Genomic DNA, 16,443 nt, shown 5'->3' with positions numbered 1-16,443 from the left:
ATAAATAAAAGGAATAACAAGCATGCCACAGTCGGGCGTCTTAGCGACACCACATAAAGGGCTTATAAATAAAAGGATCATAGTGAATATCCAGGAGGTAGAACCGTCACAGGGATACTCGATAATTCAAATAATATAATGGGTTAGTCCATAATAATAATAATCATAATCATCACAAGTCACAAGTCATGATCCAAGTTCTGGTTTAACAGTTTTCTCCTCCGAAGACCGACACTAAGACCGACACTTGACCCATCCCAGACTGTAGTCCTTACCCATGGACACGGTTATTCGAATAGATGTATAATCTCTGTAGAGGGTGTACTCTTTACCCACGGGTAACGGATTTCTTTAGTCCATCGGGACTAATTTCGTCTACGGTCTTTTAATTGAAACACACCTAACCGCACACACTAGCCTAACTTAACGGTGTCTGGAATCACCCACGACACCCGTTAAGCGAAACTCTAAGTGGGGAGGCTACGACCTCGACTTAGCATGGGATCACAAAATTTATACCGCGCGCAAACTAGGGGAGCTACCCCTTCGGCTACAACCGAAACACCCATGCCCCCGGACCAGGTGGCATGCCTACCGGATGCCTCCGGTATCTTCCACCATGGCCTCTCTGTATGGTGTGTGCTAGGTAAGGGGTTGACAACTTACTGAACCGTACCCTACCTATGGCAGGGACAAGTGGTAGTACGAAACAAGTATGGGGGTTACTGGAACAAGACTCGATCTACGGCCGACTCAGGAGGTTTAAGTATTCCCTGCATGATTAGCATAGCAAATGTGTTTCAACCAACAGACAGAATCCCCACTCATCATACCTTACTATGCCATACCGGACACAACCGTCTCGACGGAGACTGGAGACAAGCTCGTGTCTACCCAAGACAGAGGCTTTCCCGGATTCCCTCCGATAGGTATGAAAGGCATACGAGGGTGATTACTATCACAAGTATATCAAATTCCAACAGTAAGGAATATTCATTATGCACTCATGAGGATGATCATATCATCACATAAAATAACGAATACTTTGTGTTGAGGTGGTGTTGTAACCGTATCAAACAACACACACCATATTAAGCCAGGGTTCAGAATGCTTGCCTTCAAGTTGTGGAGAGGCAGGGTGCATCCCAAAAACTTTTTGAAAGTTTTCTTCTCTCTCCAAAATCCTATTTTGAGGAAATTTAAATTAACACATAATTTTAAAACGGTACAAAAAAGGTGTCTGGAAAATTTTCAAATAAATATGAAAATAAACTAGACAGAATTTGAGAAACAAAAAAAAAGAATCAAGTCATTTGGACTTATATTTAAAAAGTTATGGCCAGTCAAAGTTTAGTCAAATTTCTGTTTTTAAAATAAAACAGAAAAATAGGAAAAACGTTTCGAATAGATACACGCAGGAGACGTACTTTGAGTTTTACACCTCCACTTACGCCAGCGTGGACCGGCCCGTGGTCACTGACAGTGGGTCCAGGGGGCCCACTGGTCAGGTTTGACCAGTCGCCCCCGCCTCCTTCCTCCTCTGGCCGAACAGAGGCGGGGCTCCGGCGATCGACGGCTCCCCGCAGGGTTCTAAGGGCGGGGATGGATCCGCCAGTCTAGGGCGGTCCTCCCGATGGTCGCTAGGTCGGCGGGGGTGGAGGGAATCGCCGGCGGCGAGTTCTGCGGCGGACGGCGACCTCGGGTGAATTGGGGTTTTGGGTTACGGCGGTTCCCGAGCGAGTTTGAGGTGCTGGGCAGCTCCGCACGGTCAAAGGGAGTCGGGTGGTGGTGCTAGATGGACGGGAGGAGCTCTACTTGCGACGAACTGGACCGGAGGGCGGCGGCGGCCGAACTGGCCGGAGACGGGGAAGGGAAGGGCTTCTGGCCTACTGGGGGGAGGGGGGCTCTAGAGAGATGGCCTGAGGCTGCCTGGGTGTTTGGATGAGCTCGGGGCCTCCATTTATAGCGCAACTAGGTCGGTTCCGCGGCCGTGGATAAGAACGCCGGCGAACCGCCGTTCTGTTGCAGCAGGGGGTGCGTGGTGGCGACGGGCGCTAGCGGACGCGTTCTTGGATAAGCTCGGACTGCTCCAGAGGGCAGCTGGCGCACGCGTATGGCTCGGGCGGCGCCGTCCATGGCAGGGGCTGCTGCGGCCGCCCGCTTGCTGCCATGGCCGACCTGACGGCGGCGTTGTAGGGCGCCAGGAGGGGGCCAGGGCGGCTCTGCGGCGAGGGAGGGGTCGGGCGTGCAGGCTGTGCGAGGGGAGTGGCCAGAACGAGCGCGGGGAGGCGGCAGTGGGACGCGGCGACTCGGTGCGCGCGCGTGCAAAACGTGCGCTCTGGGCGCGCCCAGCGCACGCACGCCAGGTGCTCGACGTAATGCCAACGCGTTCTAGGCCTCTCTGATGCCCCTGTAACTAAACAGAATTAGGCTAATGATTATGTGAGAGCTAATAGACATGCTGGTAAGGCCATTAGAGCAACTTCCTAATGCAAGTCTAAAAGCATGCCAAAACTGGCCATGCCCTTAACCTGCTTGATGAAATGCCAAGGGCATCTAGGCATCTCTTCTGCTGGCCAAAGTCTCTAGATCAAAGTCTCTTTAGATGTAGGTAAGGGTGGCAAGGTTAGTTTGTCAAAAACAAAAACTTGTTAGTGCAAGTTTTTGAGAAAACCAATTCTGGACAGAAAGTAAAGGGCATAGTTTCATGGACCAAAAATACTCCAATGGGTCCATTCTCCTGGACTTAAGGGTTTTGCAGGGAGGACTATAAGCAGGAGAAAGAATCAAGGGTAAAAGGGCAAGTTAAAATATGGTTGCAGTAGAAAATACCAAACTAAGCCGGAGAGCAAAAGAGGATGTTTGCTCAAATTTTTCAAAGAACACCAGTGGGTTAATGCATATAGTTGAATTATATACTCCTACTAACATCTCCAAATTTTGGTGGAAATTTTAAAGAAATATTTAAATAGGTTGTAGTGCAATTCACAATCTGGACCAGATTTGAAAACCTGGGGTAAAGCTCAAAATTCACAATTGATTAAGAGAGGTTTTTGCATAAAAGTGATTTAGGAACACCAAATGTCATCCCCAAATTTTGGTGAAATTTTTAAATGAATCTATAAAAGGGTTGTAGTGCAAAGGAGCCTCTAAAACTTATAAAAATCATTTCAAAAGAAATAAGGCTCAGAAAAAATAATAATTATATAAATAATTCCACTGATAAAAGAAATGTTTTCTTGAGAGGGTATACAAGTCCAATAATATTTTTGGAAAGTTCTCACTTCGGGGAAAAACTCCACAATATCCAAGAAAAGGGAGGTTCTGCAACCAAAAGATAAATCCCGAAAATAAAAATTAAATTTCCTGGCAAAATTTTAATTAATAAAACAAGGTCAAAATTTTGGGGTGTTACACCCTATGTCTCGAGCTTTGGAGTTGTTTTATTTCTTGTGTCTGGAGATTACAAAGGGATTGCGAACCCTTGGCTATGAGCTACAGGGTGGCTTATATAGAGTGCACCATCCTCCTAGCCATCAGCGTTACAAGGGTTTCAGAGATTACATTTATGATAAGCATTATAGATAGTAACTGCCGGAGCAAATATCAGTAACATATAGGTTGTGAGTCTTTTGATGTTCTGGATCCCTCAACAAACCGTCCAGCTTCTCTGATACAAGTATCTTGCATGCCCGAGTAGTTTTGGGAAGTAATATCATTGGCAGTCATAAAACTCGCGCTGGATATTCAGTTTGGTGCTACAACTTTGAAAACACAAATTTGTGGTCATCTAACTTGTTGTTTGTTGTAAATACGGTGCTTTCTACCGTATCCAGATGTACACCCTGCCTGTGTGGCATGCCAGCATTGCAGTGATCCACATGTCAATGGTTGGGAGTAAAAAAAATCAAATAACTCATTGGACTTTTTTAATTACGTAGAAAGGCCTCGGTGACACCCACTATATAAGAGAAAAATTACAGGTGCCCTCACCAAGTGAACAACACCGCCCAATAACAACGCATGCTTCACAGGCGAATCCTATTTGGCGCTGCAGGCGCCCATTAATGTGTATTCTGCTAACGGGCGCCTGCAGCGTCGCACGCTGGGCCGGCCCATATAGGTTGTTTTCGGAACGCAAAAAAGGTGTATCTTGCATGGCCGAGTAGTTTTGGGAAGTAATATCATTGGCCGTCATAAAACTTGCGTTGGATGTTCAGTTTGGTGCTACAACTTTAAAAATACAATTTTGTAGTCATCTAACTTGTTGTTTGTTGCAAATACGGTGTTTTCTACCGTATCCGGATGTACACCCTGCATGTGTGGCATGCCAGCATTGCAGTGATCCACATGTCAATGGCTGGGAGTAAAAAAATCAAATAACTCGTTGGATCTCTACTCTTAATGGAGCAGTTGGTAGTCTCGCTTCCAGATTTTTTTTTGTCCCACCTCCCATGGTTTTTTTGTACCTCCTCCCACCTTTCGCTGGTTTTTTTTCGTAGATTTTTTTTCGTCCCCTCCCCCCACTTCATCGGTTTATTTTTGCGTCACCCTCTCACACAACGAAAGAAATCTGAACAGATCAAAATTTTCCATACTGGCGCAAGTTATTTAGTAATGTAGAATCAATCACGAACAATCTCTAAAGATCAAATCTAAATTAATTAACCTTACCTTAAATCACTCAATCACATTAATTAGAAAACAAATAATTGATTTTCAGAAAAATCGCTCAATCACATTAACCTTACCTTAACTCACGGATGGAAATCAATCTCCAAACAAAGGAAACAATACATCGAGGGAGCAGTAAATAAATTCCCTTTCTTATGACATGTATATGATCTTCCCTTCCCTCTCCGTTGTCGAGTGTTCTTGATTCTCGAGGCCGGTGCTTGGGTTGCGTCACTGGGTCGCGACGGTGCCGGAGGACGAGGACGGCGAGGCCGGGTGCCACGGCACTGCGTTGGCCGCGACCGGTGAAGGGGGCGAAGAAGGGCGGCTTCCCTGGCCCTGGCCGTGGCCGTGGCCCTGGGAGTTGGTGCGGTGGAAGCGGCACTTGAAGGACTCGGCGTGGGTGGCCGGCGCGCAGACCCACTTGGAACCGGGCCCCTGGCCCGCGCCGGACGGCGCCGACGCCGACCCGGGCCACCTCCTCCGCGTATTCTTGGAGCTGTGGCTGGCCGATTTACATGAAATCAATTCCCTCAGTTGTGGTGGCAAATATAATACACATAATCCATATTGTTATGCACTAGCGTGTGTGTGTGAAATAGATGGATTATGGTCCCGTACCCACTAAGATGGATATGTGTGTGTGTGTGTTAGAAAGAGAGAGGGAGAGGGGGAGAGAGAGTGAGGAAGAAGGAGGAAGAGAGTGTGTGTGTGAGGATTTAATGGTAAAAAAGGTCGCCAATGTCACTTGATATGTATGAGAATATTAATAATGAACTCTTAAAGTTAATGTGGCCCGGTTGCAACGCACGGGCGTTCTTCTAGCTTTTTTAATTACGCAGAAAGGCCTCGGTGACACCCACTTGTCTGTGAACAATATATTATAAGAGAAAAATTACAGGTGCCCTCACCAAGTGAACAACACCACCCAATACAAGCGAATCCTATTTGGCGCTGCAGGCGCCTGTTAATGTGTATTCTGCTGCTGACAGGCGCCTGCAGCGTCGCGCGCTGGGCCGGCCCATATAGGTTGTTTTCGGAACGCAACAAAGGTGCGTCATTAGGGTTTGGAACCCACAACCATTTGCTAGCGAGCGCTGGCTTCCAACCACTAGGCTACACCACGCTAGTTGATCAGCTGTCCTCTTTTTCACTTGTTGTTTTAGATCGGTTTTGTTATTTCCTCATCCTTTTCTATTTCTTCTTTTTGTTTTCTTTAATGCGCGCTTTTTTAAATTTTGTGAACCTTTTTTCCAAATTGATAAACTTTTTTCAAATTCGATGAACTCTTTTCAAATTTGATAAACTTTTTTCAAATTCGAAGAACTCTATTCAACTTCGATGCACTTTTTAAAAAAAACCGATGAACTTTTTTTCAAATTTGATGAAGAATTTTCAAATTTGATGAACTCTTTTTCAAATATGATGAACTTTTTTTAAAAGTTGGTAAACTTGTTTCTAATTCAATAACCTTTTTCAAAATTCAGTAAACTTTTTTCAAATTAGGTGAACTTTTTTCAAAATTGATGAACTTTTTTTAGTTTCATGAACTATGTTTTTAAAATTTGATAATCCTTTTTTAAATTGGTGAACTTTTTTCCAAATTTGATGAACTTTCCTATAATTCGATGAATTTTGTTTCAAACTTTATCAAGAATGTTCAAATTCGATGAACTCTTTTTCAGATTCGATGGGCTTTTTTGAATTCAATTTTTTTTCAAAATCCCGTGAACAATTTTTCAAATTCGGTGAACTTCTTTGAAAATCGATGAACTTTTTTCAATTTCATGAACTATGTTTTTAATATTTGATGAACTTTTTCTAAATTTGATGAACTTTTTTGAAATTCATGAACCTTTTCCATTTTTGCGATTTGTTTTCAATTGCTACTAACCTTTTTAAATTATTTTTTTCAATTCGTGGTTTTTGTGTATGCTTTTTCAAATTTATGTTTTCTTTATTCAATACTTGTAGTGAGTATATAATACTAGTATATGTTTAATTGTTTTACGGAATGAATGGTCAAAGGAGCTCTGTTTCCCTTATTGATCAGCTAAACTAGCGATTCCTAGTGGTTAGCGCGTGTTGGCGTTTATCTTAGGATTCAGAGATCGAAACCTCGTTTCTCCTGATTAAAGGTGAAATTTTTGCTTTTTGCTTTTTCTACAGGTTTGCTGGACCGGCCAATGCGGTGAGGCGCGCGGGCCAGCTACCTGTTCGGGCGCTTAAGGCGCCGAACTTTTTCTACAGGTTTGCTGGGCCGGCCAATGCGGTGAGGCGCGCGGGCACCAGCTACCTGTTCGGGCGCTTAAGGCGCCGAACAGGAGCTCCCTGCTTCACAAGGATAACTGCGCTTTATCCCCAGGCATGTAGCCGAATGGCGTCAGTTCTGTACGAAGCCGGAAAGCAAACAACAGCAGGTGTTGAGAAAACCAGTGTAGAAAGGGCCAGAGGTGGATACAGTGAAGATTAATATTGATGGATCTTTTGACGCTTCCAATCAGCTTGCAGGCTGGGGCTCCATTGCGCGTGACCATACAGGAGATGTCATTATTGCCGCTGCGGGTAAACTTTACTATATGAGTGAGGCTTTGCATGCTGAGGCGTACGCTCTTATCAGGGGTATCCAGCTGGCTGGAAACTATGGGATGGGTAAGGTTGTTTTTGAGACTGACTGCCTGGGTCTGGTCCGAGCTATGGAATAAAAAATGTTCGACCGGTCGCCTCTTGGTGTTCTTTTCCGGGAGACAAGGTATCTTCTTCAGTTGGGTATTAGTGAATGGACTATTATCCATTGTCCCTGCACTTGTAATGTTCCAGCTCATGAGCTGGCAGCTATAGGGAGAAGTGGTGCTTATGGTGATCAGCATGTATGGTTGGCTCACCTCCCATCCGTTGTAAACGTTGTTGTGGCTGCTGATGTAGTCGGCCAGCCGTAATTTTGGAATGCAAGGTATTCCAATTTAAAAAAAAACACGTGGGCCTATCAGCTGAAATGGGGTATGATCTGTGCAGCCCATTTTACACCTTTGAATTTTTTGGAAATTTGTAGATATTGTGTAAATTGCGATCTCAGTAATAATACAAATGTTCAAATATTCGTGTCTTATAAATATTGTAAATACAAACGAGATAACTTGCTTTCAAAACTGTTCATGTATTATTTTAAAAAATATTTATATATTTAAAATATTATTTTATGAATGAGAAAAAGTTTGAAAATTTTAAAATAGTACAAATGTTTGTAAACTTACAATTCAAAAAAAGGATATATTTATACAAACATTTCTGTAATTATACTAACATTTGTATACTTCAATGTTCATATAATTAAAAACATTCATAATTTAAAATTTAAACTTTTGATGTGAATTTTCAGTCATGTCTAATATAATACACAGGTTTATATTTAAATGTTTTATTCACTCATCATCATTTGTATGTATAATATTTTGAACACACAAATATTTGAACACAATTTTATTACTTACGTTTTACAAATATCTTAAATGTTTTCATTACTTAAATTTTACTCAATATTCTTCATATAATACATAGGCTTATATTTCATTTTTATCTATTTATTAATCATCTTCTATATGTATAATATTTTAAACAAACAAATATTTGAACATAACTCTATTAGTTAATATTTATACAAATATCTTAAAGAAAATAGCGCGTGCAAAATAGGCAGCAGTATGTGCAGCCCACTTAAGCTCTACATGCATCCTGGTTGAAAAATTATTGTTATCCAAATCTTCTATATCTAAATAGCTAGCCCCCACTAATATATTTCTCTCAGCATGCAAGCATGACACCTCATCATTCAACATGCATAGAAAAAGACACACCTCAACATGCAACTATGCATATTAAAAATCCACTTCAACATGCAAACATGCATGCATGTAAAATTCCATTATATTATGATATTTACATTTAATTCTTATATACTTTCAGAAATTATCATTTCAAATATTGATGTTTTATATAACCAAAACCTCATTGAAATATTGTAAAATATCCCGCAACAACGTGTGGGGCATCATCTAGTTAGATAAAAGAGCGTGAAGGGTGTAGTGGCTAGAGAGGCTTCTGTTCTATTTGGTCGTGGGTTCGTGACCAAGCGGCTCTTTTTTATGTTAATTTTAATTTTACAAAGATTTGTATTATTTGAAATTATACGAACATCTTTGTTTTGATGGTGAAAATTATACGAACATTTTTGTAATCCGTAAATATATTCTCACTAGTGAGATCATAAGCTAGTTCATGACCCGTTGCCGTAAGCTAGTGGGTATGCTTGGGTACGCTCGCGCGGCCGATGTGCCTGATCCTGCTCATGGAGGGTCGATGCGTGCCATCGCTTCATCGAGCCACGCCGGCCGAGCTTCCTCTACCCATGCCGCCTCGTCGTCTCGCGTTGTTTAAGAGGAAGAGGAAGAAGATGGCGAGGAAGAGGAAGAATAAAACGAGGAAGAGGAGCAAGGCGATGAAGGAGGTAATGAGGAGGAGGAGTACGACGACGATGACGGACCTCCACCGACTCAGCCAACCTAGGAGAAGAGAGGTAAGTTCCGAAGAAGGACTGGAAGAGTCCATCACCGTTTCAGAAAACCGCCTACTCGTTATCGCACGAAGAAGCCGGACGAAGGCCGCTCGAAGAGAAACGAGGAGTGTACCGCCAAAAGGGGAAGAAGCAAGTGATATGGTCATGTCGGTGATGTCGCTTAGTTGAGCTAGTTGTGAACAAGAACTTGTATGCTATGTCCGTGATGTCGATTTGCTACCTTTTAACTATGTTGAACCTATTTGATATGTTGGTTTGATGCCTATCTACAATGTTGGTTTGATATATTTGGTGTTCTTGATTTGCTACCTACAATGTCTGAGATCATCATATTTCTAATTGCAAACAATATTTGCTGCTCTGTTCAACTATCATTCATTTTTGTGGTTGAAATGATCAACATCTTCTGAAAAATTAAGTGATAGAGCATCCTACCGCCAGGTTCTCCGGCGGTAGGGTCTCACAGCCTACCGCCTAACACGCTAGCGATAGGCTGTAATACACTACCACAGAAAATGGTGCAGTCCCCGTCGCAGAACCCTCACGCGCGCAGGGCGCCCTACCGCCAGACACCCTAGCGGTAGGGTGTGATACCTTACCGTAGAAAATGGTGAATTCCCCGTCACAAAACCGTCACGCGCAGGGCCTCACACATTCCCTACCGCCGAGGCCGGTGGCGGTAACCCTAGCTACCCTACAACCGTCATCTACGGCGATAGGGCCGTTACGCCACGCCACCCCCAATAGGGGTGGCTAACGGCAGCTGCCGTTATGCTACTGCCAAATGGTCTGGCGGTAGACTGCACAACCCTACCGCCATGTCTTGGTGATAGGCAAAGGGTTAGATCCCAAAATTCTTTCGAACCGATCAGATTCGGGCAAACTTTTCGAAAAAAGGTCAAAAAACAAAAATTAGCCTCCTCTGGTTCGCAAAACTGTTGTGCATGAAGAAACCTCCTGCTCGCTTTTCTTTTGGCTTAAAAAAGGACAACGCTAACGCCCATACGTGTCGTGTGAGCCAAACCCACCCACACGCCCTATAACACACGGATTGCGCCACGTCACCACATGCATGCATGTGGATTTCTTTTTGGATTTCCAGTTTTTAAAATATTTTATCTTTTAAATGAAAAATCCGATTGAAGATCCATTTTCACCATTAAATCCCTCGCGACGAGATCTTCGAAACTAGATCTTATATCAATATATTTCGACGAATTTTTTTGGGTTAAAAGTTGCCATGTCTATTGCACATGAATTGCCATGATGTTTACACTGAAGTTGCCATGATATGTTTCAGCTATTTTCTTCTACATTTAAAAGTAAATTTTGACATATTATAAAACGGGAAATTAAGAAACTAGACTTGCCATAAACCATAAACTAAAATTACCATGATACATTCACTTAAAATTGCCATGATTCATACAAAAAATAATTTTCATGGTTAAAGTACTGGAATTACCATCGTCAAAAAACTAAAATTGCCATGCTCTACAAACTAAAATTGCCACATGGCAACTTTAGTTTAAGCACTAGGGCAACGACAGTGTAAACATCATGACAACTTTTGGGCAAAAACAATTTCGTCGAAACATATCAACATGGGGTTTAGTTTTAAAGATCTCGTCGAGACGGATTTAATGGTAAAAATGGATTTTTGATTCGATTTTTAATTAGGAGATAAAACATTTTTAAACTAAAAATCAAAAAGATTTCTGTTGATGTCATCTGTTTATACGTGGCAAAATGAATGATGATGAAAGTGTGTGGGCGATATGCAAGATGCCACACGTGTGGGCGTTGAAAAAAGTACTATACATGTCCCGGAACTAGTAGTGTCTAGCTATACCTGCCATTCTGCACCTACACTACGTTTCGCACAAAAGATAACCCAGGCCTAGGCTATAGCCATCCAGTCGCACCCGCACAGGATAGAAAACAACCAAACCCCAGTACTCCATCCAGTTTTTTCTTTTCTTTCTTTTTGTCTATGCGTCAATTGGCAAAAAATGCGCCTCCCAAACAGATCGATATCCATCACAGGTGAGCCTCACGTGTCAAACAAGACGCATATGCATACAGCAAAACTATCCAAAACCCATATATGCATACAATTTAAAGATATAATAAACTCATTCACAAAGACCACTTAAAAGATTCAACCTTATAAGATACATTGCCACTGACATTATTATGGTTCAACAGGCTTCATGTCTGCTACTACTGAAAGCATGTATACCTGACAACTGACATCGAAAACAAGAAATCTAAGGTGGAATTGGAAATAGGAACAAGCGTGTCACTCTCTCGGTCGACTCTTCCATGGGGTATACCCAACGGCCTTGGAGAGTCATACGGTAGACATGTACAGGGAAGTGCACACTGCCATCGACAAGATGCTGTAAGAGAGCGAAGTAGTAGACAACCTGATTGTACCTTGGCCGGCGGGCACCCGAGAAAACCCACGGATGATCGCGGAGCACAATCGGAACTGGCAGCTGAAACTGGGTGAAATCCCCTGTGATTTGTGGCAGCGGGAAATTGGCCATGTCGCCTCCCGGGCCACACGGGCAGACGCAGTTGCCACACCGTATTTGCAGGCACAGTCTGCAGTAGTGCGTGGCGAAGTCCTGGCACCGGTTATCGCCTGGCCACACCATGCCGCACTTCGTAAATGGAAGAGGATACAGACGTGGACGGAAACCAAACCCGCCGCCGCCGCCGCCGCCGCCGCCGCCATCGCCACCGCCATGCCCTGGCTGCTGCCCCATGGGATCGCCGCCCGCATGGCCAGGCCCTGGCTGCTGCGCGGCTGGACTGCCACCCCCATCGCCAGGCAGCTGCCGGGCGGGATCATCACCTCCTGGCGGTACATCTCGCCGCTCGCCAGCGTAGTCCACCATTCTTGGCGAGTCCTTGTCCAAGTCGAGCGCCGCCTGCTCGCCACTGAGGGGCGTTTGCTCTTTGAGCAGGAAGTCCTTTGCGGAGACGAGGCCTTGCCCCTCAACTGCCGCGTTCTCGACCCCTGAGACGGGCACCTGGAGCGCTGCATCCTCGCCCGTTGAGACGGGCTCCTTCTTGGGCGCTTCGTCGGCCGCGGACGCGAACTCCTGCTCCTGGACCGCGGCGTCCCCGGTGGTGACCGCGTCGTCGGCCGCGGACGCGAACTCCTGCTCCTGGACCGCGGCGTCCCCGGTGGTGACCGCGTCGTCGGCCGCGGACGCGAACTCCTGCTCCTGGACCGCGGCGCGTCCCCGGTGGTGACCGCGTCGTCGGCCGCGGACGCGAACTCGTGCCCCTTGAACGCGGCGTCCCCGGCGGTGACCAGGTCCTTCTCGGACGCGAACTCCTGCCCCTTGAATGCGGCGTCCCCGGCGCTGATCAGGTCCTTCTCGCCGTAGGCCTTCGTCGTGGAGTGGGTATTCATTACGCCCACCGCACCACCATCTTCGTCACCAGTGATCGGAGTCTTGTGCGCGAGGTGGATATTCCTCTTCACCACGTCCGCGAAGGACGCCTTGCGCACCGTCTCCTTCGCGCCGGTGACGGGGCTCTTGGAGCGCCCCCGCGCCTGCGCCCCCACCGTCCTGAAAACGGAATAACCCGTGAAAATCGAAATACCTCAACCTGTTTGCTCGACTGGTCGCGGCCTCGCAGGCAGGAAGAGATGGACAGACGAGGAACCGTACCTGATATTGGCAGAGAAGGGGAGCTGCTTCTTGACGGCCATGTTCACGGCCGCTGAGATGGGCCTCTCGAGCGCGTCCTCCTCGCCGTGGGGCGTCGCCGTGGAGCGGGTCTTCACGTCCGCCGCACCCGCACGACCGGTGATCGGCATCTTGCGCGCGCCGTGGACATTGTTCTTCACCACATCAGCGAAGGAAGCCTTGAAGATAGGATTCTTCCCGCCGGTGACCGACTTACTGGACGGCGCCCACGCCCGGGCGCACTCTCCACTGAAACGTAACCTCCGTGAACTCGTGGAGTAAATCGAAATAACTCGCCGAGGGGAAGAGATGAAAACCAGACGAGATGCCGACGCACCTGCGGAGGATGTTGAAGAGATTTTCGTCGCCGTAGGAGGCCTTCACCAGCGTCGGCGGCGCCGCCTTGGTCCTGACCGCGGCGTCCGCGCGGGAGGGGCGCGACGGTGGTGGGCAGGTAGGGCGAGGCGCGCGCCTCCGGCTGACGACGGCGACCCAGTCCTCGGTCTTCTCGCAGGCGACCGCAGCCGGTAGGCTCGTCGGCGGGCCGACCACCACGCGGACGCCGTGGCACCCGGTCAGCTTCTTCGGGGCCACCGTGCGGGAGCCCTCGCCCTCCTCGCCCGGGCTTCTCTTGGCCTCCGCCGCATCCATGCCCGGGCGGATCGTCGACGCCATTGATTCAAGCGGGTTCGATTTGGTGTGCCGAATGGGGGAGAAGCGAGGTTTAGGAGTTGCTTGGAAAAGGGGAAGATGAAAATTAAATCTGGGAGCGGAGGGGAGGACAGGAGGAAGGGAGCTGGTTTGGTTGATAGGCTTGGAGCCGTTTGCCCTCTGCTTTACCGGGCCCACCGAAGCGTGGACGTCGCACATCCTAACTTTAATCTCCGGTATCATTAGTTTTGATTTACTTTTGTCATTTGGATACCTTGGTTGGACGACAAACATTGTTACTCTAAGGCCATTTTATAATGAGAAGATTTTGAATTGTATACAATTTGCTTTTAAATTTCTATGGAAGGCTAAATTTCCACCAAAAATTATGGCATCCCTACGGTTTACATTACGTGCTACTCCCTTCGTTCCAAAATCGATGACTCAACTTTGTACTAACTTTAGTACAAAGTTAGTATAAAGTTGGGTCATCTATTTTGAAACAGAGAAAGTAGTATTTTCAGATGAGACAACGTTTGAAAAGGTGTTGCACATGAAATAAAAATTGCGTTCTAAGGTGTTGCACATTAGTTCATCATTTGTCTCTACACTGTTCTGTAGCTAAGTTTGTGTGGAGCTTGCTTTCAATTTGAGATTACCTCCTGCTAACATGAGCACTTTGTTTATTTCCTGGCTTGCGCAATATGGAAAAAATAAAATAAAATTATGCTTTACACTGGCATTTACGGTCTATTTGGAATTGTAAAATTGAAATCTGTTTCGAACACGGCAAGGTGCTTGACCCTTTTGTGATTCTTCATATAGCATGTTCCTTAATCATCTCTTGGTTTGTCTTATAGAAAAAAAAGGAAAGTAAAGTAGTATGGCTGCTCGAGCGGGTAACAACTAACAGTGAGTTCCTTAATGTTGTGAAAAGATGGCACCCTGGTGTTCTTCGGATTACACGTGGCTGAGGGGAAAATGAAGGTGACAAAGGGATCCATTGTTGTTCTGCTAGAAGCCTGAAAATCTTTCATCCAAGAGCATCTATAGCCGCGTACAACAAATCCGACCCTCAAACGCCCGCCGACGCGTCTGGCCGGTCACGCCTGAAATTTTCGTCTCCACATCTGTGTACCTCATATCCGGCACCCTATATTCATAATACACATGCAATGTGAGCTAGTCTACATGTTCAAACAACACACAGTGAAATCAGCATCAAACGGACAACCAAATGCGCATAAACGAATTGTACATCATCCAAAAGATCATCGTAGTTCATCGTCGGACAAGTCCTTAACTTCAACAACTAAAACACGATAATAAACGTAGGAGGAGGAGCGCCATCACCACTTCCTAGCCGGGTCTTTCCCCTTCCGGTCACCGGTGTAGCTGTAGGCGTCACCGGCTGGTGGAGGACCTTGGTCGTCGTCGGAGGAGGTGGAGCTGTGGTCGTTGCCGTCTTCGGAGGTGGAGTTGGAGAGGATGATCAACCCCTTCATCCAGCGGACGACCCTGTCCTGCTGCCGCTTCAACTTGGTGAGCTGAGCCGCCTCCGCTGCTGCTCCTTCGCCTTGCGCTCCGGCTGCTCTATGGCAAGCCGGAGCACCTTCATGTTCTTCCGCCGTAGGCGGCGAGCGTCTGTCTTCGTTGTCGTGAGCGACCAATGGTAGACCCAAGCGAGGAGCCTCTCGCCCTCGTCGGGCTCCGTCGTGTCCCTCTCCCTTGTCAGCTGCCTCTCACAGCAGACGACGCGCCTCCAATTCTGGAGTGCACGTGCGGGACGACGGCGCAGGCACTAGCGCCCACCGCTGCCCGCACGGAGCAGTGCCCGGTGGGGGAAGGGGACGACGTGGGGGCGGAGCAGACTGCACTGCCCTGGCGGAGCTGCGGCGACGTTGCAGATCAGGAGCTACCCCTGGTGTCCACAATTGACCGCTCCAAGGAAATGTGGTGTGCCATCTCCTCGTCGACGTCGAGGTCGGAGCTGGAGTGGCTGCCGAAGCTTGATATTGTGCCGGATTGGAACGGAATTGGAGAGGGAAGAGGAGAGGACGGGGCGAGAGAGGAGAGTGAGTGATCTAGGGTTCCGAGCGAGGAGCCGGATTGGTCGGTGGTGGGTCGGGCCTGTCAGCTTCGACGTGGCGGACGCGTCCGGGCCGCGCCATATCCGCCCTACATTTGGGCTGGATATAAGGGAAACCGGATAGCCCGAGTGGTTGAGGCCGGTTTGAGGTGCCCTAGTGGGTCAAATTTTTATGACCGGTCGGTGACCGGTCCGCCGCCCGGGCATTTGAGAGGGTTTGAGACGCCCTGCTGTAGATGCTCTAATTTTTTTTTGCGCGGGATGAACATTAACTTTAAATCTACATCATGTTTCTTCCTAGGATGTGTCATTCCCTCGGTTCACCTCCTTTAAAACTTATGTAATATGGAGTCAGTGTTAGAGTGTGTGGGAGTTCATATGGTGATGTTTATTTCTACTTTTGTGTTGGATGATGGATATGGGCGAGAGTTGGGATATGTCACTTATGTAATATGAGTGAGTGTTAGGGTGTGTGGGAGTTCGTACGGTGATGTTTATTTCTAGTTTTGTGTTGGATGATGGATATGGGCAAGAGTTGGGATATATCCCCTTGCTCTTGTTGTAGGCCGCTGTGATGTTATGTTTGCAGTAGTTTAACATTTTGGTAGGCTGCTTTTGGTGACATGCTAGTAAGCATCTCTAATGGCTTCTATTAATAGAATCGGAGTGAAACTTACTCAAATAAATCATTTGCATATGTCCCTATAAAAAATCATAATATTAACACATCATTACTTTTGATTTAC

At 46.4% G+C, this 16,443-nt stretch overlaps 1 protein-coding gene across 1 annotated transcript; it reads right to left on the bottom strand.

The window, feature by feature from the left end:
- Window positions 1-11,382: 11,382 nt before the first annotated feature.
- On the bottom strand, window positions 11,383-13,779 carry LOC123165666 (serine/arginine repetitive matrix protein 2). The gene is made up of 3 exons (XM_044583355.1): window positions 13,295-13,779; window positions 12,940-13,206; window positions 11,383-12,837 (listed from the first exon to the last, which is right to left on the bottom strand). The coding sequence occupies exons 1-3, from the start codon at window positions 13,630-13,632 to the stop codon at window positions 11,601-11,603; spliced, it is 1,842 nt and encodes a 613-aa protein (XP_044439290.1). The 5' UTR covers window positions 13,633-13,779; the 3' UTR covers window positions 11,383-11,600.
- Between the last annotated feature and the right edge of the window lie 2,664 nt (window positions 13,780-16,443).

The sequence above is a fragment of the Triticum aestivum genome, chromosome 7D (genome assembly GCF_018294505.1).
Source record: "Triticum aestivum cultivar Chinese Spring chromosome 7D, IWGSC CS RefSeq v2.1, whole genome shotgun sequence".
NCBI classification, from domain to species: Eukaryota; Viridiplantae; Streptophyta; class Magnoliopsida; order Poales; family Poaceae; genus Triticum; species Triticum aestivum.
This window is presented reverse-complemented; position numbering and strand designations above follow the sequence as displayed.

Coding starts and splice junctions, on each gene's coding strand:
- LOC123165666 (XM_044583355.1), bottom strand. CDS start 13,632: ATGGCGTCGACGATCCGCCCGGGCATGGATGCGGCGGAGGCCAAGAGA. Junction 13,207..13,294: donor CTCTTCAACATCCTCCGCAG/GTGCGTCGGCAT, acceptor GTTACGTTTCAG/TGGAGAGTGCGCCCGGGCGT. Junction 12,838..12,939: donor CCCTTCTCTGCCAATATCAG/GTACGGTTCCTC, acceptor TTCCGTTTTCAG/GACGGTGGGGGCGCAGGCGC.